The sequence below is a fragment of the Rhamphochromis longiceps genome, linkage group LG6, assembly GCF_057381845.1.
Source record: "Rhamphochromis longiceps isolate RC_006_pf linkage group LG6, R_longiceps_female_GT1.1, whole genome shotgun sequence".
NCBI classification, from domain to species: domain Eukaryota; kingdom Metazoa; phylum Chordata; class Actinopteri; order Cichliformes; family Cichlidae; genus Rhamphochromis; species Rhamphochromis longiceps.
In genome coordinates this window covers 23,262,923-23,281,634 of record NC_140562.1, presented here as the reverse complement: position 1 = coordinate 23,281,634, position 18,712 = coordinate 23,262,923, and the positions used below count along the sequence as shown (strand labels likewise).

Below are 18,712 nucleotides of genomic sequence, written 5' to 3'. Positions count from 1 at the left end.
AAACCTGTTTCGCATTTCCACTTACTGACAGCACTTTCCTGTCCCAATTCCTCAGTCTCATCGGAGACTCCTCTGTTCTGGAAGGTTAACTGCAAGCCTTACCCTCCCAGTTCCTATGGAAATACTTGTCTGAATCCATGTTTTGGTAACACTTACCTGAGGGAAGTCCTGGTCCTTGGAAAACTGCTTGTGAACATTGTGTGCTGTTGCACATTCCTGAAACTGTTCACTGAAACCTGTTAAATGGTTCAGCTGTCTCCCGTCACTGTGGATCTTGGGTAACACCTAAACACTAACACACTTTGCCAGGATAGTGATGAAGTCACTCTGGCATTAAAGTCAGACTCTTCCATCAGGGTCTGAAGGGTGACTAAATGTAATCACATCAATGAAGGAAGAGGATTTTTAGTTAAGAAAAAATGTTTTCACATCTCCCACAGTTAAGGCTCGGCTAAGGTTAAATGGCATGACTGAGGTCTCAGTTTTAATATCTGCTTCTAATAACTTCTGGTATTTATACCTGTCATAACTGCACTATGAAATATAAAAATACAACAAATCAAAAAAGGGGGTTGCAAGCTTTACTACTTGCATGGGTGTGATGTGATGAATCCAAACAAAGCCCTATTCCTTCTTTTTAAACTAAATTTGCTGCCCTTAAGGAAAAAAAAGTGTAAAATTGTTAGCTTATTTAACTTATTCAGTTGCATTTCTGAAAATTAAATCAGTAATAAGTTTGTAAATCGGGATCAGGTTGAGATCAGTGAAGCGCAAACTGATTCTGAGGGTTCAAATCTTTAAGGACCTCTACTGGTCTTTTTGGCCTCAACCCAAAAAGCTCAAAAAGGCCTCACAGCAGCTACTTACATTACTGAGGTTTACATGACATTTGATTTGAAATCCCCCTGTTTTAAATTTAGTAAAATATGAAACAAATTAAAGTTTACATATGAAGTCGGCCTATGAGGTTCTTCAGCCTTCATCAAATACTTTGACCACTTTCCTCTTGTTTGTATTTTAGCGTCATTTCAGGATCTTTCTCTCTGTGTTCTGTGGTTCACTTCCAGCAACCTCGCCTTAATAAGACATGCAACCAAAGACACTGACTTCTCAAATTTGATTGTGGCTGTAAAGAAAGAAGACACCCAAAATCCAAGTGTGTTTAATTAGTGTATATGTGAACTGTGACAAGCTAAATTCACTCACTATCTAACTCTAGAGGTATCTCTGAGACTGACTCACTGATGGAGCTAACTAAGCTACACATTGATGGTGTCACATTTATATGAGCATTATTACAAAGAGCAAACACCACAGTTTTCATGATAAAAGCTAAAGCCAAACAATGGCGCTCCTTAGAGGAAGTTCAAATTTGTAGTTTGCCCTCCAGAACTGGAGGTGGCGGTAATGTGAAGCCATGTTGTTTATCGTCGACACCGGAAATAACGCGACGTACACAACGCTGGGAGAGCTCACACGTGGAAACAGAAGTACGGTTTAGTAATGAGCTGTTACTTTATTTAAAAATATGCCAAAAAGAGGAAAACCCGTGTCAGAAGAGAAAGCCGCCGATGAGGCGGAACCGGGAGCGGAGCAGGTCCAGGAACCACCGGCGGAGGGCAGACGGACCCGCAGCGGCCGCACGTTCCGGACTCCAGCACCGGTGCTCGGCTCTGAAGCCCCGGTGAGGACTCCCAGCCGGAGGAGCAGGAGGTCAGTCCTCCAGGAGCTACCGGTAGAGGTGGAGGAAACAAATACAGAGGAGAAACCTGTGAGTCCGGCCGAGGACAGGTCCAGCATGCCAGCGGAACCAGAGCCCTGTCCCGGGGCAGAGCAGCCGACACCGGAACCAGCTGAGCCACAGACAGTGACTCCAGCGGCGGATACAGAAAACAAATCCACAGTTAACGGCAGCGGAGACGCTCCTCTGTCCAGACCTGTTCCAGCAGAGCCGGTCCCGAAGAAGCCTCACCTAGCTCCCAGTGAGAAGCCCCGCCCGGCCATTCCTCTGGGAAAACCGAAATCTGGAAGAGTGTGGAAGGACCGGAGCAAGGCGAGGTGAGGACGATTATTATTATTATTATTATAAAGTACTGTATGTGAATGAAAAGTACGTACATGGCAGTTAATGAGGATGGTGATGAGAGTTCTTGGTAATAAGGTTTCGTTTATAATGAGATGTCTTGTACAGATCGCCCTAAAGTTTGTTGGTAAAACTTTAGTGTGAACCTTTTTTGTCTTCTAAGGTTTTCAGCTTTAGTGAGAGACAAACAATTGTGCTCCTCTTGGGAAAAGAAGATGGAGGCCAAGCGGGAGAAGGCACTGGTGAAGCAGTATTCTTTGCAGCTTAAGGATGAGAAAGCTCGGCAGAAGGAGGTAAGGAGGCAGGCTGTGTGAGTGATGCAGGTCTGCTTGACCATTGTGTTGTCAACGCTTTGCACCTCACTTGTTTTTGTGTTTTTGCCTGTTTTAATAGGAAAAGAGGAAAAGAAGAGAAGAAAACTTAAAACGTCGAGAAGAGAACGAACGCAAAGCTGAGATTGTTCAAGTGGTATGTCGACTTGTCTCCAGCTAAAAGAAATACTGGCATATTCTTCAGTCCCTCGTGTGTCAATGCTTTCTCGGTTTATTGTAATATTCCAATCAGCTCATATTTGACTTTTATGTCTCATTTGTTTCTCAGATCCGGAATACATCAAAGATCAAGAGGATGAAGAAGAAACATCTCAGAAAGATTGAGAAGCGAGACACGCTGGCTCTGCTGCAGAAGTCACAGAAGCAGAGCGGCAAACCCACAAAGAAACAGAAGAACTCTGACCAAGATTTAACTTAAAGTCCAGAAATAAATGTGATAAAATTTATCTGTTCTGGATTTTGACTCATTCTTGTCTTCCACTCATTTATTTATTAAAACTTCACTGAGGCTGAGGGGGAGCACTGGTGGCTGACAGTATTTTTATATCACTACAAACTCATTTCAGTGCAACTATAATAATGCTGGTTTTATATTTGTGAAACTGTGTTTGATGATTAATGGGCTGTGAACTGATGGTTTATTCAGAACTTCAGAAATGGGAGTCTGAGATCATTTATGAGCAGATTGTCCTCCAAAAGTACATTTTTGAACTATAAAAGCATCGCGTTCTTAAGATTTAAAGTCTTGCTAGTACTGAGTTTGACCCCCTTTTTGCCTTCAGAGCTGTTTTAATTCATGGCGTAGATTCAACAAGCTGCTTGAAACATTTCGTCAGAGATTTTGGTCCATATCACTGTCATGTCCTGTGGGACGCAGCCATCTGAAGATAGGTGCACTGTAGTTTTTTTTATTTTTTTTTAAAAGAGTCCAATTCAATCAAAAGATTTTTCTTTGTGTCTGGAGTTTTTGTTCTGGAGGAAGAAGATCTAACATGTTTTTCTCCAGACAGCCTAAGAAAAATAGAAGTTGTTTAAGTGCAGTTAAAAAATGATTATATGAATAAAGCAGAATCATCCTGCTGTAAGAGATGATGTCCACTGGATGAGTCTGTGGGACTTTTCTTCTAACCTTGGTCGTGACACGTTAACGTCACCAGTAAGTATGCATACACAAGACATGGCTTTAGCATGTTGAACACACGCCCTGCTTCTCTTCACCTGCGACCAACCCGATTCCTTTGTAATCTGTCAATAATCTCACAATCCTGGAGATGCACGCATGAACAAAGCAGTTTGTTAAACTTAGGTGACTGCTGTGAAAGGAATGGCCATCCTTCAAAGGTGTCTCTTTCATGTCATTCCTCATGTCTGCCATTCACAGTATAAAAGACGGGAAGAACTCACAGCTTGAGGCGAAGTTGCTCATCTGAGGTGCAAGAAGACTCGGCACTGAGACAAGTTCGCAACTGAGCTGAGAGAAATTAAAATACAGGAGTGTTGTAAGTAACACACTTTTAATAGGTTGTTCAGCTTTCTCTTTTAGACCGTTTGCTTGTTAGACAGTAATGTTTAAAGTCAAAATATTACAATTTTCCTTTTGGTTTTCAGGCATTACAGAGATCAAAAATGCTTCTGACCATTCTGATACAGATCCTGATCATCGGCGAGTAAAACACAGTTTCTCATTTATTCTCTTTCTGTCTCATACGGATGTTTTACTCATCAATCAGCAGCATCAGCAAATGCCCAGACAAATTCCACTGTAAATTCAACCGCTCCCACCTTTGCCACTGCCACGACTGCAACAAACATGACAAGCACAATCAGCACCGCTACTGCGAACAACACTGCAACAACATCTAACAGCACTTCAAGCAACGCCGCGGTGGCCTCTCCCACTGGGATCATGTTCATGAGCAGTCTGGCTGTGTGCTACTTCACTGTCTCACTCTTTAAGCGCCTCCTTCCTGTTTAGCTTCTTCTTGTGTTGCCTTCATCTGATCTTTGTTATTCACAGAGAGGCATCGCACACAGTGTATCCTTAAATATCAAACAGTGTAATCATGACATGAAGCACTTCTGTTGACAGGTTTTAAGATCTAGGTGATGCAAAGTGGTCACGTTTTAATAAAAGTGATCAAACCGAAAGTTTGTTGTTCTTTTCTCTTCCTTACTTTAAATATATGTTGAAATGACCTTTTTGATCACTTTGACTCAGATGGAGTTATAACACTGTAATAAAAAATCTTATTATTTCCTGAAATAATTCTGAAAATCGATTTTTATGTAATTGACATAAAGTAAGGAAGTCTACCTTCGATTATCTGAATTCAAGAAGAAAATAAATCAGATCATGGAGTCTTTTGAAGCAGATTTTAAAAACAGGATAGACAGTGGAAGACCGATCAATAGTGTGATCCCAACAAAACCGGGACATGAGGTAAAGTGGGCCATCTTATCGCTTTAAAATTCAACAGAGAGTAATTGCAAACCATTTCAAACTGTTGCCAAAGCAACACTGGATGTTCAGCATTTAATTGATTTTGGTCTGAGGTGGCTGAGAGGACCAGGCCTAGTCCTCGATTTCACATGAGTGGGCTGATGTATCTATGCTAACTTGTCAGTTTTAGGGTTGATAATTAAAAAAGACAAACAAACATCTATCTATCAAGTAATACATCATAATCTATGTCAGGACAGCCCCTTGTTAAATAAAATACTGATATTATACTGATAAACTGCCTTTTACGAAAAAGCATTTTTAGACACTGGACCAGTTTCCCATCATGGGTCAGATCAAATGAGTCGTCTATTGGAGTTTTCACAGATATTCTGATGGTTTCTCTTCTTAAAAACAATATAAAATATTTGCTAGCACTTTATAATAATGTCACACTATTAAGTATTAAATAAGGTATTAGCAAGTGCTTAGTTCATCTTTTACAGAGCATTACTCCTCCTTAGTGTGTCATTTATAAATATATAATCATAATGATGTATCTGTATTTATAAATGTCATCATAAATGATGAATGAAGCTCTTACTAGCACTTTACTAATATATTACTAGTGCTTAATAGCGTGACATCATTATAAAGTGCTAACTAATATTTATAGATTTTAAGTTTGTGGGTGCTAGTTTGTATGTCGTATGACACAAATTCAAACGCTCACTAAAATGTGCACACAAGACATGAGTTCACAGTCAGATAAAAGGGAGAGGCTGAAATAGGAATGCTGACATAAAAGTGATTGGTGTTGAAGTAAAGTAGCATTACACTAGCATTAGGATAACAATGTCCTCAAACTTGAAACTTTTACAGGGTGACAAAAACAAGCCACACCAGTACTTTCTCAGCCTGTTCTCTCTGTCAGTTATTAACATGTGTATGAGCCACTGTTTACTGAAACAGACACAAAACAGACTGAGTGTGCTGTGCCCTGATGAAGGGTTTCTAACATGAGTTAAAACCAGCTGCTGTGTCGAAATGCCGTGTGGCCAGATGTTACTGAGTGCTCCCATTTGTTTAAGTAGAAACAACCTTATAGTAGCCACGACAACAGTGGATGAGTCCTGAGGACGAGAGGCTGGGGACAGGTTAATTGAATTTTGACATCATCCCTTGATGCAATAAATGCATATATTCTTACTGACAGGTAAAAATATTCAATTTAAAGCACAAAGTGAGACTGTTAGAGTGTCCCTGGCTGTAACAGTGGTTGGGAACATTTTCCACTGTATTTCAAATAAAAGGACACCTACGAAGGGTACTGTAAGTCCAAGTCTTATGCACTCAAACCACTTTTAAAAACCATGCAAATCAATATTGAAATTAATATTTTAGATAGACTGAAGGCCACTATATTAGGTAAACCTGTTCAGCTGCTCATAAACCCAAATATCTCATCAGCCAGTCATGTGGCAGTGACTCCGTGCATTTAGGCATATAGACATGGTCTAGGTGACCTGCTGATGTTCAATCTGAGCATGAGAATGAGGAAGAAAGGGGATTTAAGTGACCTTGAATGTGGCATAATGCTGGGGCCAGAGTATTTGTAGTCTGATTATTGTAGTAATCTGAGTATTTCAGAAACCAATGATGTGCTGGGATTTTCCTGCACAACCATCTCTAGGATTCACAGAGAAGATTCTCACAAGCAACAGTAACTCCAATAACTTAATTGGATATGCCTAGAAGCATCTCTGAATGCAAAACACGTTGATCCTTGAAGCAGATGGACATACCGGGTGCCACAACTAAGGACAGGAAACTGAAGCTACCATTCACACGGGCTCACCAAAATTGGGCAACAGAAAATTGGAAAAATGTTGTCTGGTCTGATGACTCTCGATAACTGCTGAAACATTTGGATGGCAGGGTTAGAATTTGGTGTAAACAACATAAAAGCATGGATCCAGCTTACCTTGTGTCAATGGTTCAGGCTGGTGTTGGTTTAGTGATGCGGGGGATATTTTCTTGGCACCAGCTGAGCATCATTTAAACACCACAGACTACCTGAGTATTGACCATGTCCATCCCTTTGTGGCCCGGTGTGTAGTACCCATGTGTGTGGAAGAAAAATGTTTGCAGCTACATCAAAAAAATGTATCAATTTTGTCAAAACTTGTTATTAAAATTGTCCTGCTTCCTTTCATATGCAGGAAGAATCCTACTGGGCATGCCCAGTGTCATGATTCTAGTTTATTTCTTTTTGGAGAAAATAAAAGTGTTACAGTTGCCTCTCGTCTGTCCTGCTCAACAACCAGGACCGCATCCATCTGCAATACCAGGAAGTATGCAGTCAGCAAAAAATTATTATATTGTAACTGAAAATGCAGTTTAAACATTTGAGTATTTAACCAGAAGGTGGCGCTGGTGCATCATATTTACTGGCAAACAGTCCCAACAAGGAGTAAATGATATCAGTGAAGAAAAAAAAACCCCCAAAGACTTAAGCAGAGGTGGCCTTAATTTTCTGAAGCCATTGTCAGTCACCAGGATAACAGTGGAACATAATTTTTATTTATATGTATAATTTTGATTTAATTCAAATCAGGTTTATTTATATAGCATCAAATCACAATAACAGTCGCTTCAAGGTGGTTTAAACTGTGGGGTAAAAATCTCTAAAATATTCTGGAGAAAAATTTAGACAACTAAGCATGAGCAAGTTTGTGGATTTAACAGGAAGCCAATACAGAGAATTTCTAGTGTCACAGTATAGTTTTGGATCAACAGAAGGCTTTCAGGGAACTTTTAGAACACCCTGCTAATACTGAGTTACATCAGTCCAGCCAAGAGGTACTGAATGCATCTTGAGACAGGACATACAAACATTATTTTTCCTGAGTTGTCAATTTAGTGATACATTTTGACTACATCTGGAAGAGGAAAAGACAAAACACAACAAATATCCTTCCAAAACTTGGAAACTTTATTTACAGTTCAACTCAAGTCACATGCAACATTTTCTTGAAATGAATACCCATGAAATTAGCAAAAAACAAGAAAAAAAAAAGCATATTATTTTCTCCAAAATAACAATATACAAAAATAGAGCTTACAAATACTGACTGTCTCCAAAAATATTCTGGCTGCAGAATTCTTAGTTTTACAAACAAATGTCTGTGAAAGTCCACAAACGTAATCAGTGTTAACAAAAAAGAGGCAAGAGGGTGTGTTCAGGTACGCTGCTCAAGCTGGGAGGTGGGAGGATTTGTTTGGACATTTAAAATAAAAACGGGGGGAGGGGGGGAGTATTGGTGGGTAAGGAGGTCACTACTGGAGCAGTGGTGAAATAAATAGCACACCATACAAACAAGAAGAAAGTTCACTTCAGGGCGTCAGTGATAGAGATTTCAAAATAAAATTAAATGGTCTGGTCGCTAAAATCAACCACGGAAATGTAACGCAACCCTCATCTGAAAGGAAAAGGTAATAACTTGACTCTTTTATGAATAAAACTGAGTCTGTCACATTCCCCCATCAAACGCCTTGCCCTAAAGGGACAATAATAAAAGTGGCTTGTGAGGCCGTCATTCGGAAGCTCTCCACTCACAATACGAGTAGATTCTCGGTGTAAAACTGTGCTCCTGACTGTCGTCTATTTATAGCCCGAGGTAACTCAGGAGCGGCGCTGACGTCAACGGTGATTTCAGCGGTGGGAAGTCGTTCATTACTATATTCATGACTGGCTCAGCTTCCAGCCTCTTCTGCTTACAGCCTCACAGAAACTCCCTCGCATCTCTTTGCTCGATCAATCTGATTCACCGTGGGTTGGCGCGCTCTCTTTTAGCGGGATCGGGACGGCACGCGGGAAGGAAAAAAAAAATCAGGTGGAAGGTGTTTTACAATCGAGCAACATTTAAGATAGAGCAGACTGCGGGGAAGTGTCAGCTGCCGTTCAGTTTACAGGAAGGAGCTTTTTCTTCTTTGTGCACCGTGTGTAAATACACTATTTACGTTACTAGCATCTACATACATCTAACAGTGGTGAAACAAAGTGGCAACTTGACTACGCAAAATAGCACATTTTCACATTAAATCTCTCCTTTTTCTCCTGAAACATACATTCAAAGACAAATCCACTAGCAGGAACAAAGCATTAAGACTTGTGTTATTACCAGCGTCTATCGGGGGACAATGGAAGAAAGATAAAGTGAAGATCTGGGATTAATAGAAGTGCAGAAAAACAGTCACAGCCTTTTTGTAACCGAAACCGAGAAGGCAACAAATTCTGCCCGTCACACGCTGCAGGATTTGATGCTGCTTCATTTGTTCAACATAAAACTCTTTTGAAGTGGAGATGTTGTCTGATACACGCCCTGCTCACCTAGTGTCCTAATAAGTCTGTTTGGGATTGGCCAATACGTTTCAATCAGCCTTAACATTTTTATGTAGCACCGTGCTGCTTCCATGCAGGAGGAGTGACCGTCACACAAGACAGAAAAATAACCCTGTTTTTGTTCTTATTTAATGTCCACAGAGGTCAACACTGCGGTGTGTGTGGCCTGACATTCAGATCAAAGCAACAATGGAAGAAGCATCGTCCACGTATTGTGAACCTCAACCTTTGTGTAATAATTGAGAAAGAAAGCAGCCAGAAAACAGAACAATCAGTTAGCATGTTAGCCCTGACAGAAAGCTCACTTTTTGTAGTGGGGGCTCATTTTTTGTTGCTGTTGTTTGTGCTTCTAAAAAAGGTAACACACAGCTGTTACTGAATATCACACATCATTGATAAAATGACTATCTCTAATTCATCTCAGAGTGATGAAGCTTTTTTCTTTTAGCCCAACAAGATATTAACAGGAGACAAAAACACAAAGGTCAGGGGTTCAGGGTTAATGTATGTGTGGCACGAAACAAAAGCACCTTGTACTATACAGAGAGAGGCGAGGGGCGAAAGCGCCAGAATACCACGGCCAAAAAGCTGAACCTGTGTGCGCGTGTGTGAATGAAACTGCTGCTTCATTACAACCTGCTGACTGCTACCTCTGTGGGTGGGGGCCAGAGGGGGGTTCGCGGCTCGAGCCCCTCCCAATGTATGTGTGGAAATGTTGCCTGAAAGCTATGCTGAGTCCACTAACTCGTTCTCTCTATGAAGCTGTACCGAGATATCACAATAAATATATATATATATATATATATATATATATCTATTTTAAAAAAGCATAAATACTAGAGCGGAAGCAAAAACAAATTCAGCGGTAAAAGCAGCGTGCTTAAACTCAGAAGTCATTCAGATTCAGATTCAGAGGGACGTGCGGTGATATTTCGAGTGACGCCGACTCGACCGTATGACACTTTGTTTCTGTGAAATGTTTGCGAAGACGAGTCTCTGCGGCACCCGCGCAGCTCGGCTTCAATGAAATAAAAACGCTGCGAAGCAAAGCGCAACATCTGTGTTAGTTGGGAAACGTCTGAGTGCTTGATTACTTCCGTTGGGTCTGTTTAACTGTTTAAAGATTAAGCATCAGTGCATACACACCAACACAATTTGAGGTTAAAACAGTGGGCACTGTGAAATGTTGATTTCCTGTGACTGATCCCAACTGTGAGTAATGCCTGGATTGTGGAGGGCTGACAGTATCCACACATGGCTGATGCTATAATTTGTTCACTGCATCATCTTTATGTGTTTGAATCCTTACAAAAAAGGAGAACTGTAACATTATGAATGAGTAATGATGTGGGAACAAATTCTTCATGTTTCATCTGAATTGTGTGCATGTGGGTTGTGTGCGTGTAAAAACCTTTCACATTCAGTCAGACATAAAGTCAAGGATACTTTGACTTCGGTTTCTTGTGTGTGTGTGCAGCACAAACTAAACAAACTTTCCAAATTTTCCCTTTCTGATGTGTATGTACATTTTGTTTGTTAACAAAAAAAAAATCCAAAATGACCTAACCCTGGTTTATTTGTACTGTACATGGAAATGAGCGTTAATGATAAAATATATTGACCTTGGGACTACGAGCCACATGCAAATTCAGGTTTGCCTTTCTCATAAAGTGCTTGTTAAATAAAAGAAAAACTATTGAGATTTTAGTGTACTGTAGTTCTTTTGTCTTTTCCTTCTTCCTCCTGGTCTTTCGCTGGTGTCCCCAGAAAAGTGCTTTGGTTGTGAAAAAGTTATCGACCGTCTCGGTCGAAAAGGAAAACTTCTTCGTTATCAGCTCTTCTTCATTGTCCGTGAAAATAAAAATACATGAAAACACATGACTCTCAGTTAGAGCAGATGTCAGGAAATCCTTTTGTGAACCGATGCAAAAAGATACGAGAGGTGGCGATGGCGGCAGATTCGCAGCTTTTGTGTAGATCTGAGCATTAGCTCCAGTTTCTCCAGTCTGTCCACGCACTCATACCAAAAGTGTACCTGTACAGGTAAGAGCATGAGTGTCGGGATGCGTGTGTTTGTAGTGTACTGTGAAGGAGGCCGTCAGTCTGCTACACCAAGTTCTCAATACCAGGCAAAGGCTGCTCTATCTGCACAGGAGGGTCTGTGCTGCCGGCCTGCTGGGCGAGCTGCAAGACGGGCATGTTGCACAGCGGGCACACTTTCCTCACCTCCAGCCACTTAATGAGGCACCTGAAGGAAAGAAAAAGCACAGCGCTTATAGTTAAAGGCAGGGATGAAAGAAGAGTGATTCAGAGGGTACAGGAAATATAGGATAGCAGCTTGTAAGCAGGAAAAAGCATCAAAATCAGAATCAGCTTTATTGATTATTATGGGTTCACATACACGGAGATGGGCTCCGGTTAGCTCTTAGCTCTCAATGTACGTAACGGAATTGATAACTGACAACAGCAATACGTATGGCATATTTATATTTACATGTGCAGTGGTGCCACAATGTTGTAATAAATTATGGAATAAACAAAATGTGGTATGTTTAAATCAATTTAGAGAATGTGCCATGACAGTTTTTCCACCAGTGGGCGCTAATAAATCGCATGATGTAGCCGTTAAAACATTCGCTTTACGGCAGCGGTCCCCAACCTTTTTTGCGCCACGGACTGGTTTATGCCCGACAATATTTTCACGGACAGGCCTTTAAGGTGTCATGGATAAATACAACAAAATAAAACTAGAACCGGTACCGAAAAAAAGAAGATTTATTCATAACACACATGAAAAGATCCAGGAAAACAGAGTTAACGATAAAAACGATAACAAAATAACGCTGAAAACCGATAAAAACCCTGAAAACCACACATTTCACACCTGAGCCTCAACTCTCGCGGCCCGGTACCGGTCCGAGGCCTGGGGGTTGGGGACCGCTGCTTTACGGGGGTTACACTTCTTTATTAAATCTACCCCATAGGGTACGTCATAACCACAGACCCCTTTGATGGAAACGAGATGGTAACGAAGTATGAAGAACTATGAAGAAATGCACTGACACTTTTGTAAACAAATAAAAACAAGACAAAATTTCTCTGGAGAGACGAGATCCAATCAGAATTAATCTCCTGCAGTAAGGTTAGACGCACACGTTTGATCAGCCCCCCCATTTTTTAAAACCTAAAACTAGACCAAAACTACAAGAATTTAGATGCCTAAATTATGACTAAAACTAAGTATGAATTAAAGACTTGCACATGAGTCTCAGGAGGGGTCACAAGTTAGTGATGTTTTACATGATAAATTACATCTGGAAGACCATCTGGTATAAAATCTATCCCAAATTTAAAAAAACAAACAAACAAACAAAAAAAAACCCACGCAGAGTGGAAAATAAAGGGGGCAAATAAATATAAACCTCATATACCAAAGACAACTTTTTTTTCTGGGTTTATCCTAAAATATTTGTGTCTGCATGTTCTCCACATGCTTGCGTGGCTTTCTATCCGGTTGTTCAGTCTGACGTCACTAGCAGTGTCTGGACCTAAACTCCGCTGCAGGTCCATATATCAAACGATCACTGTGGCATTACTGAGAGTTGAAAAACTGTCTAAAGTCTTTCATCTTTAATAAAATGATCAGCGTTCTGCTCTACCAGGTGTAACAATTGAGTTTAACATCCAGGCATCCATGAAAACGGAATTTATGACATTTAACGGAGTTAGAAGTTAGCAGGGAGTTAGCTCGCTAGCTTCTATCTAAATACAATATAGCATGTCCTGACAAATTAAAACGTACAGCTCTGTTATCACTTCCAGCATAAATGAAGACGGAAAACTAAACAGCAGTGACGTTTGTAGGGTTACTGAAGTTGGGCTAGCTGGTATATAATGATGTGCTAGCGACACAGCTATGTTAGCATAATATAAACAAGCTAACTTTTTTTCCACTCGATAAAAGTTAACGTGAGTGTTCTCAGTGGTCAGGAACAAATGTAATCGCATGGCAGGATGCTGTAAAAGGACCAAACTTCAGCCAGGAGAACAACTGAGATAATCCATCCACAATACGAGGTTAGTCATTCATATACTGCTGCATGGGCTGGGCTGTAGTTACTTCCTAAGGTTTTAAAAACTGAGCTTAAATAAATGATTAGTGGTAATAAAAGCCGAGGGAGGTCAACAGTGATCACTGACTGTTTTAGGAGTTTTTTTGAGATTAAATAGAAGAAAATACATAACATTAAACATGTTAACAACACAAAAGCCATATTAAACGCAGGCTACTTTAGACCCGGAAGTAGGATTCGTCGCGTCATCACTGAACAACCGGATAGGAGTTTTATTTCCACCTGGCCTAATGGGGGCGCCCTTTTAAAAGCGTTCTTTGCCACAAGTTTCATCTCATAAGTAAATACGTGTTTTGTTTCTCAGTCTTTTGGTCATTACCCAGAGCTCATAATAATAATTAAGTGGTCAAATGTAGATCACCAGAGGTTTGGCTTTCTGTCTTCCAGTGGCTGTGTTCAAGAGGAAAATATGAAACATATATCAGCTCATTAACCAGCAAAAAAAACAACACATACATTTGCAAACCGTCGCACATCTATTCCTAGAGCCGCTCAGACCCAAGTGTAGCCAAAATCCTCATAAAGAGACAGCCAGGTGAGAGGAGATTTATTTCCAGCTCTCAGAGTGCAACACTTTAAGCCGTTAATAACCACAAACAACATCTACAACTGTATGTACACATCCACAAATCTTGATACAGATTTTGATTACATGCAAGGATCAAGACAAACATATCTCTAAATTCACAAATAATTCTGCACTTGCATGACTCACTAGCACTTCTTTTATTTTATTTCTTTTTCATTAACCAAACATTCACTGGAACCCTATTTTTCTTGTATAATCTGCCTCTCTTCTCATCATTTGTAAAAAGATCTACCCAGCAATACCCTCCTCAATAAACCTTTTCCTCTGCACAGCGGCATGCCTTTCCTTACCTTGCACTAGAGCAGAGCAGTGTGTATATATAGAGGTGAGAGGTCACTACTCTTGCAGCAACTGCAGAGAAAAACTAGGCCAAGGGAGGCATCGTGCTGTTATAATGAACTCAGTTGAAGTAGGAGGCCATGGAGGGAGGTGTGGGACAAACAGGCTGAAGCAATCCAACATGTCATCTGCAGTTCCCAATTCATAAACACTGGGCTTTAGTTTAGTGTCCCAAAAACATGCAACTCTGAGGCATTTGTTATTGTTGGCTTCCACACAAACGCAACAAGCTTGACAATAATTGTTCACCCTAAGTCTCTGAAATTGCAGAACATCTAGCGATTTGTATTTACTATACCTAAAAAGTGGGAAAATCAATGGAAATACACCATCCAGATAAAGAAATCTTTAATGACTTGTTTGTCCTTGACTGGATGTGTACAAACGTGTGTGTCTGTGTGTGCTTGTGCATGTCAATAAGACCGTGTACTTACTTCCTATGAAAGGCGTGTTTGCATGGACAAATCCCCAGCTCATCTTTCTGTTTGAACTCCTCCAAGCACACTGCACAAATCTGAAAGAGATCGGGGGAGTTAGGAGGTGCTTTCTGTATAAAGCCATGCATCATTTTAGCTTTGTGTTAGTGAAAAGAACAAACACACACACACAAAAAAAAACTTTTACCAACAACACCAAAAACTTAACAAAAACCCACCCCAGAACAGCCTGAAAAAAAACCCAAAACCACGGAAAAAAGTCCAAGTGACCAACTATGCCTGTTGTATAACTCTGATGCAACACTCATGGGGACTTGTTCCGTTCGCGGCCAAGAGGCCACACATTACAGTAGTTTTGGTTTTCCCCTTTTCAACAGGAAAGCAATCAACACTGTAATGCAGATGGTGAGAGATTATCAGTTCATTTCTGGAGTCGTAAGTTAGAAAAGCTGAGAGATCTTCAGATCTGGTTTGAATGAAACAAGAAAGCATACTAAAGCCCACACTATGACTACAATTCAAGACTTTAAACTCGATTGTAAGACAGTAACCATTTCTGGGCAGTTCAGCTCAAGTTCCCTGAAAAAAAAGTCCTTGTCAGGGTCATTAAGAAATTCCCGATGAGCAGGATGTGGATGCCATTTTGGTTTAAACAAAAACACTTTCAACTAGCGTAACAGGTCACCTTATAGTTTTAGCTAACTGTTGTGGTTGTGTGGAATTCTTGGAAATTAGGAAGTGAAACATGTGGGGATGGAAAAAATAATATTCCACTGATCCGTTCACCCCTCCACCGCCTGCAAATTCTATTTTGGTGGCTTTAGATGAGCGTGATGATGAGCCCTTGGCCTTTAACTGGGTTAAGAATAGATCCTGGGTTCGTAATGTTGTCACAATCGATTGCAGTAATATTATGATAGCCTATTATGAGCAACACTGGCTCAATCATCCCCTTCCCCCTGACTTTGAGTAACTGCAGGCCTTTCATCAAAGAAACAATGCAGCCCTTTCATGTAGTCGCTGGAATTCAGCGCTCATCAAAATTCCCCTATGAGAGACCCAGCAGAGAACGTTATTTCTAAAACTCCTACACTGTAGGAGTTTTAGAAATAACGTTCTCTGCTGGACCTACAGCATCCATCCATCTATACATTTTCTTCCACCAATCCGATTCAAAGTTGCAGAGTTACTATAGCCTATCCCATCTGTCATAGGGTGGAAGGCAGGCAATTAGTTTTCCCCCATACAATACTGAGTTTAAATTAACTGGCAACTCAAGAAAGCATTGTTAAACCCAGATTTATCTTCATTACAACTGCTTGGGAAGGCTAGGAGAGCTTCCTAGCCTTCTTGGTAGTCTTGGTAATGTGGCCAGACTAATTTAAAAACGGTTGCCATTACTCCCCAACTGTTTTACATGGATTACGACTTTTCTGCACTTAGAGTAACAGGTTTTCTTCACTTCACCCATCTCTTTTTTGCTTCATTTCATACATATGGAAGGGAACAGACATAAGTATATTACTCCAGAAATAGAAAACTAGACTCTGAAATCACATTAGCTTCTGTCTATTTTCTCTCTTTTTTGTGTTTGATCAATGTAGCTGACTGACACGCACGCTCATTTTAAATTTGTGCAGAAGTGCAAGCATTGAGCGATGCCTGTGCATGACCGTCGGTGACGCAGGTCTTATTATGATGGAGATGCTGACGCGAATCTATGGTGGGGCAAATTATACAGTTCACAAACACCCAAGAACCACACGGCACACTAAGCGCTATTTGACGTGCTACTTATTTCAGGCATGCTGGCTACATTTGATCAATTCAGATGCAGATGGATTTCTCTTCCAGTAAGAAGAGTGCTCTCTCAATTTAATGTTGCTTGAAACAAATTAAAATGAGAAGTATCCTGCAAGAGTCATCGTTCCCAACCGTTCCTATAACTTGCAGCAAATCTTACTACCTATCCATGCCATCAATGGCCAGCTGGGATGATTTCACAGTGGAGGTAAAGTCTAGGGAAGTATTGTGAACTCTGAAATAGATAAACTGTTGGTCTATGAAGCCAATTTTCATACAGCCTTTACAGTAGAAGCTTTTAATGAGGGGCTCACTGGCTATTCAAACTCGACGACATTTTCTCTCTAACTTCTATTTTACAAGTGCTGAATGGATGACTGTGGATGAAAAGAACAGTATGGGGGGCTTTAGCTTCCACTCCTGAGGAGTTTTGGACACACAACACTTCTCTGTTAAGATGTCTGCTTTGGTCTCTTGATTGGTGAATAGATCAGTGTTCTTGTTTTTCTCAGTGCCTTTTTCTGTGGCGTCACCCTCACGGCTTAGATGTGACACTGTCGGCCAACTTTTGACAGAACCTATTTTTTCACTGTTAAGTGGATTAATCCTGCAAGCTTCCAAAAACTGTACAAAAAAAACCCAAAAGACACTCTACCCTCTTGTTGATTTTATTGAAGCAAGAACAGTACATGAATGCCAAGCAATGCTCTGCACGTACAAATTTACCAGACAAAGAGCGTTCTTCATTCAACTCAGCCAAGCAACAGAAAGAGATCAAATTAACAGGTAGAGAAAAAGACCATCCGAGGATCAGCGTAATGCTTAAAACGAAATTGTGAGAAAGAGCAGACGTGTGAAGGACTCCGATCTCCTCATCTCTAGTGATGAGAACATGTTGCCTAGCACGCTGGGACCACAAACTGTAATTACCACCCACAGTCTTACCACTTTCTACTGTGTAAAGAGGTACTAAGAGGAACATTAATACCAAGAGTTTCACAGTTTCCCCATCTGCAGACGTTTACTTTCATTTCAATCTCTGCATGTACACTTTTTAAAATTAAAAGTTTAGAGGAAGCTGAAGTTTATGATGATGCACTTACATTAAAATCAGGTTACTAACCTTTAGCCATCATTTTTTAACAGGAACACACAACATGTAACATACAGTTAAAAAAGATTTTTTTAAAAAAGCTCCACCAATGTGTAAAAGAAACAAAACACTCGCCAAAACCCATCAGTGACAAACAAAATGACGCTATAATGTATTAGATGTATTCTTTGAATTTAATGCAGCAAACATCTCTAAAAGAAAAGAAAAAAAAAAGCAAAATAAACTCCTCACAAAGCAAAACGAACCCTTACAATGCCAAATATTTGCTACATGAGTTTATGATACCTCCATATTATCAATCTAATTCTATTTTTTTAAAGATACAATGTAAACAATAACTTGCCCAAATTCCAAATAACACAAATTAATTAATTTCGTATTTGTCAGAAACTTCAATAAACACTCTAGTTTCAAATAATTTTACTTTTCTGGGCTTTTACACGGTTAAAACAACTGAATGTTTACAATAGGCAGTTGCTGCCACTTGCTAACTGTATTCTTGCATACATATTCCCAGGCTATTCATCCAGCTCAACATCAATAACTCTCAACATATGACCAACAACCATATCAAACTGATAAAGCAAATTACACAGCACTAGATAAGATGAATGAAAGATAAAGATATGAAATCATTACCTCTGCCCTACATAGATAGGAAAATGCAACCACAGCAAATAGACACAGTGTTATGTATTGCACTGCTGGAACATGACAGGCATATTTCATGCAGGTCTCAAAGCGTGACTTTTAGTTTTTTTTTAATCAAAGTCATTCAGCACTGATGTGTTTGTGCAGCTTTTCCTATTTTAAAAACGTCCCAAAAACAACACGATACACTTGGGAGTTGGGGGGAGGGTTTCCAAGCATCTGGTATATTTTTAGATGTGTGCACTTGTTTATAACTACAAATACACACACACACAAAATAAAAAGTCTGAGAAGACACAGAAGCATGAACTTCATGTGATGCTATTACGACAGCCACTCTTTACATAAAACCGACATAACATGTAAGACTGGGATCAAAGCCATGC

At 40.2% G+C, this 18,712-nt stretch overlaps 2 protein-coding genes across 4 annotated transcripts in view; one reads left to right on the top strand and one right to left on the bottom strand.

Annotated features, from left to right (window-relative positions):
* Positions 1 to 1,425: 1,425 nt before the first annotated feature.
* On the top strand, positions 1,426 to 2,861 carry ccdc86 (coiled-coil domain containing 86). The gene is made up of 4 exons (XM_085409784.1): positions 1,426 to 2,058; positions 2,247 to 2,376; positions 2,477 to 2,551; positions 2,684 to 2,861. The coding sequence occupies exons 1-4, from the start codon at positions 1,529 to 1,531 to the stop codon at positions 2,831 to 2,833; spliced, it is 885 nt and encodes a 294-aa protein (XP_085265910.1). The 5' UTR covers positions 1,426 to 1,528; the 3' UTR covers positions 2,834 to 2,861.
* Positions 2,862 to 8,135: 5,274 nt separating this feature from the next.
* rnf24 (ring finger protein 24) overlaps positions 8,136 to 18,712 on the bottom strand; it is a 32,203-nt gene continuing 21,626 nt past the window's right edge. For all 3 annotated transcript variants that reach the window (XM_085409782.1, XM_085409781.1, XM_085409783.1), the window contains 2 exons: positions 14,756 to 14,835; positions 8,136 to 11,508 (listed from right to left, as the gene is read on the bottom strand). In XM_085409782.1, the coding sequence (XP_085265908.1) occupies positions 11,367 to 11,508; positions 14,756 to 14,835 (222 nt within the window). In that variant the 3' untranslated portion in view covers positions 8,136 to 11,366. The remainder of the gene's footprint in view (positions 11,509 to 14,755; positions 14,836 to 18,712) is intronic.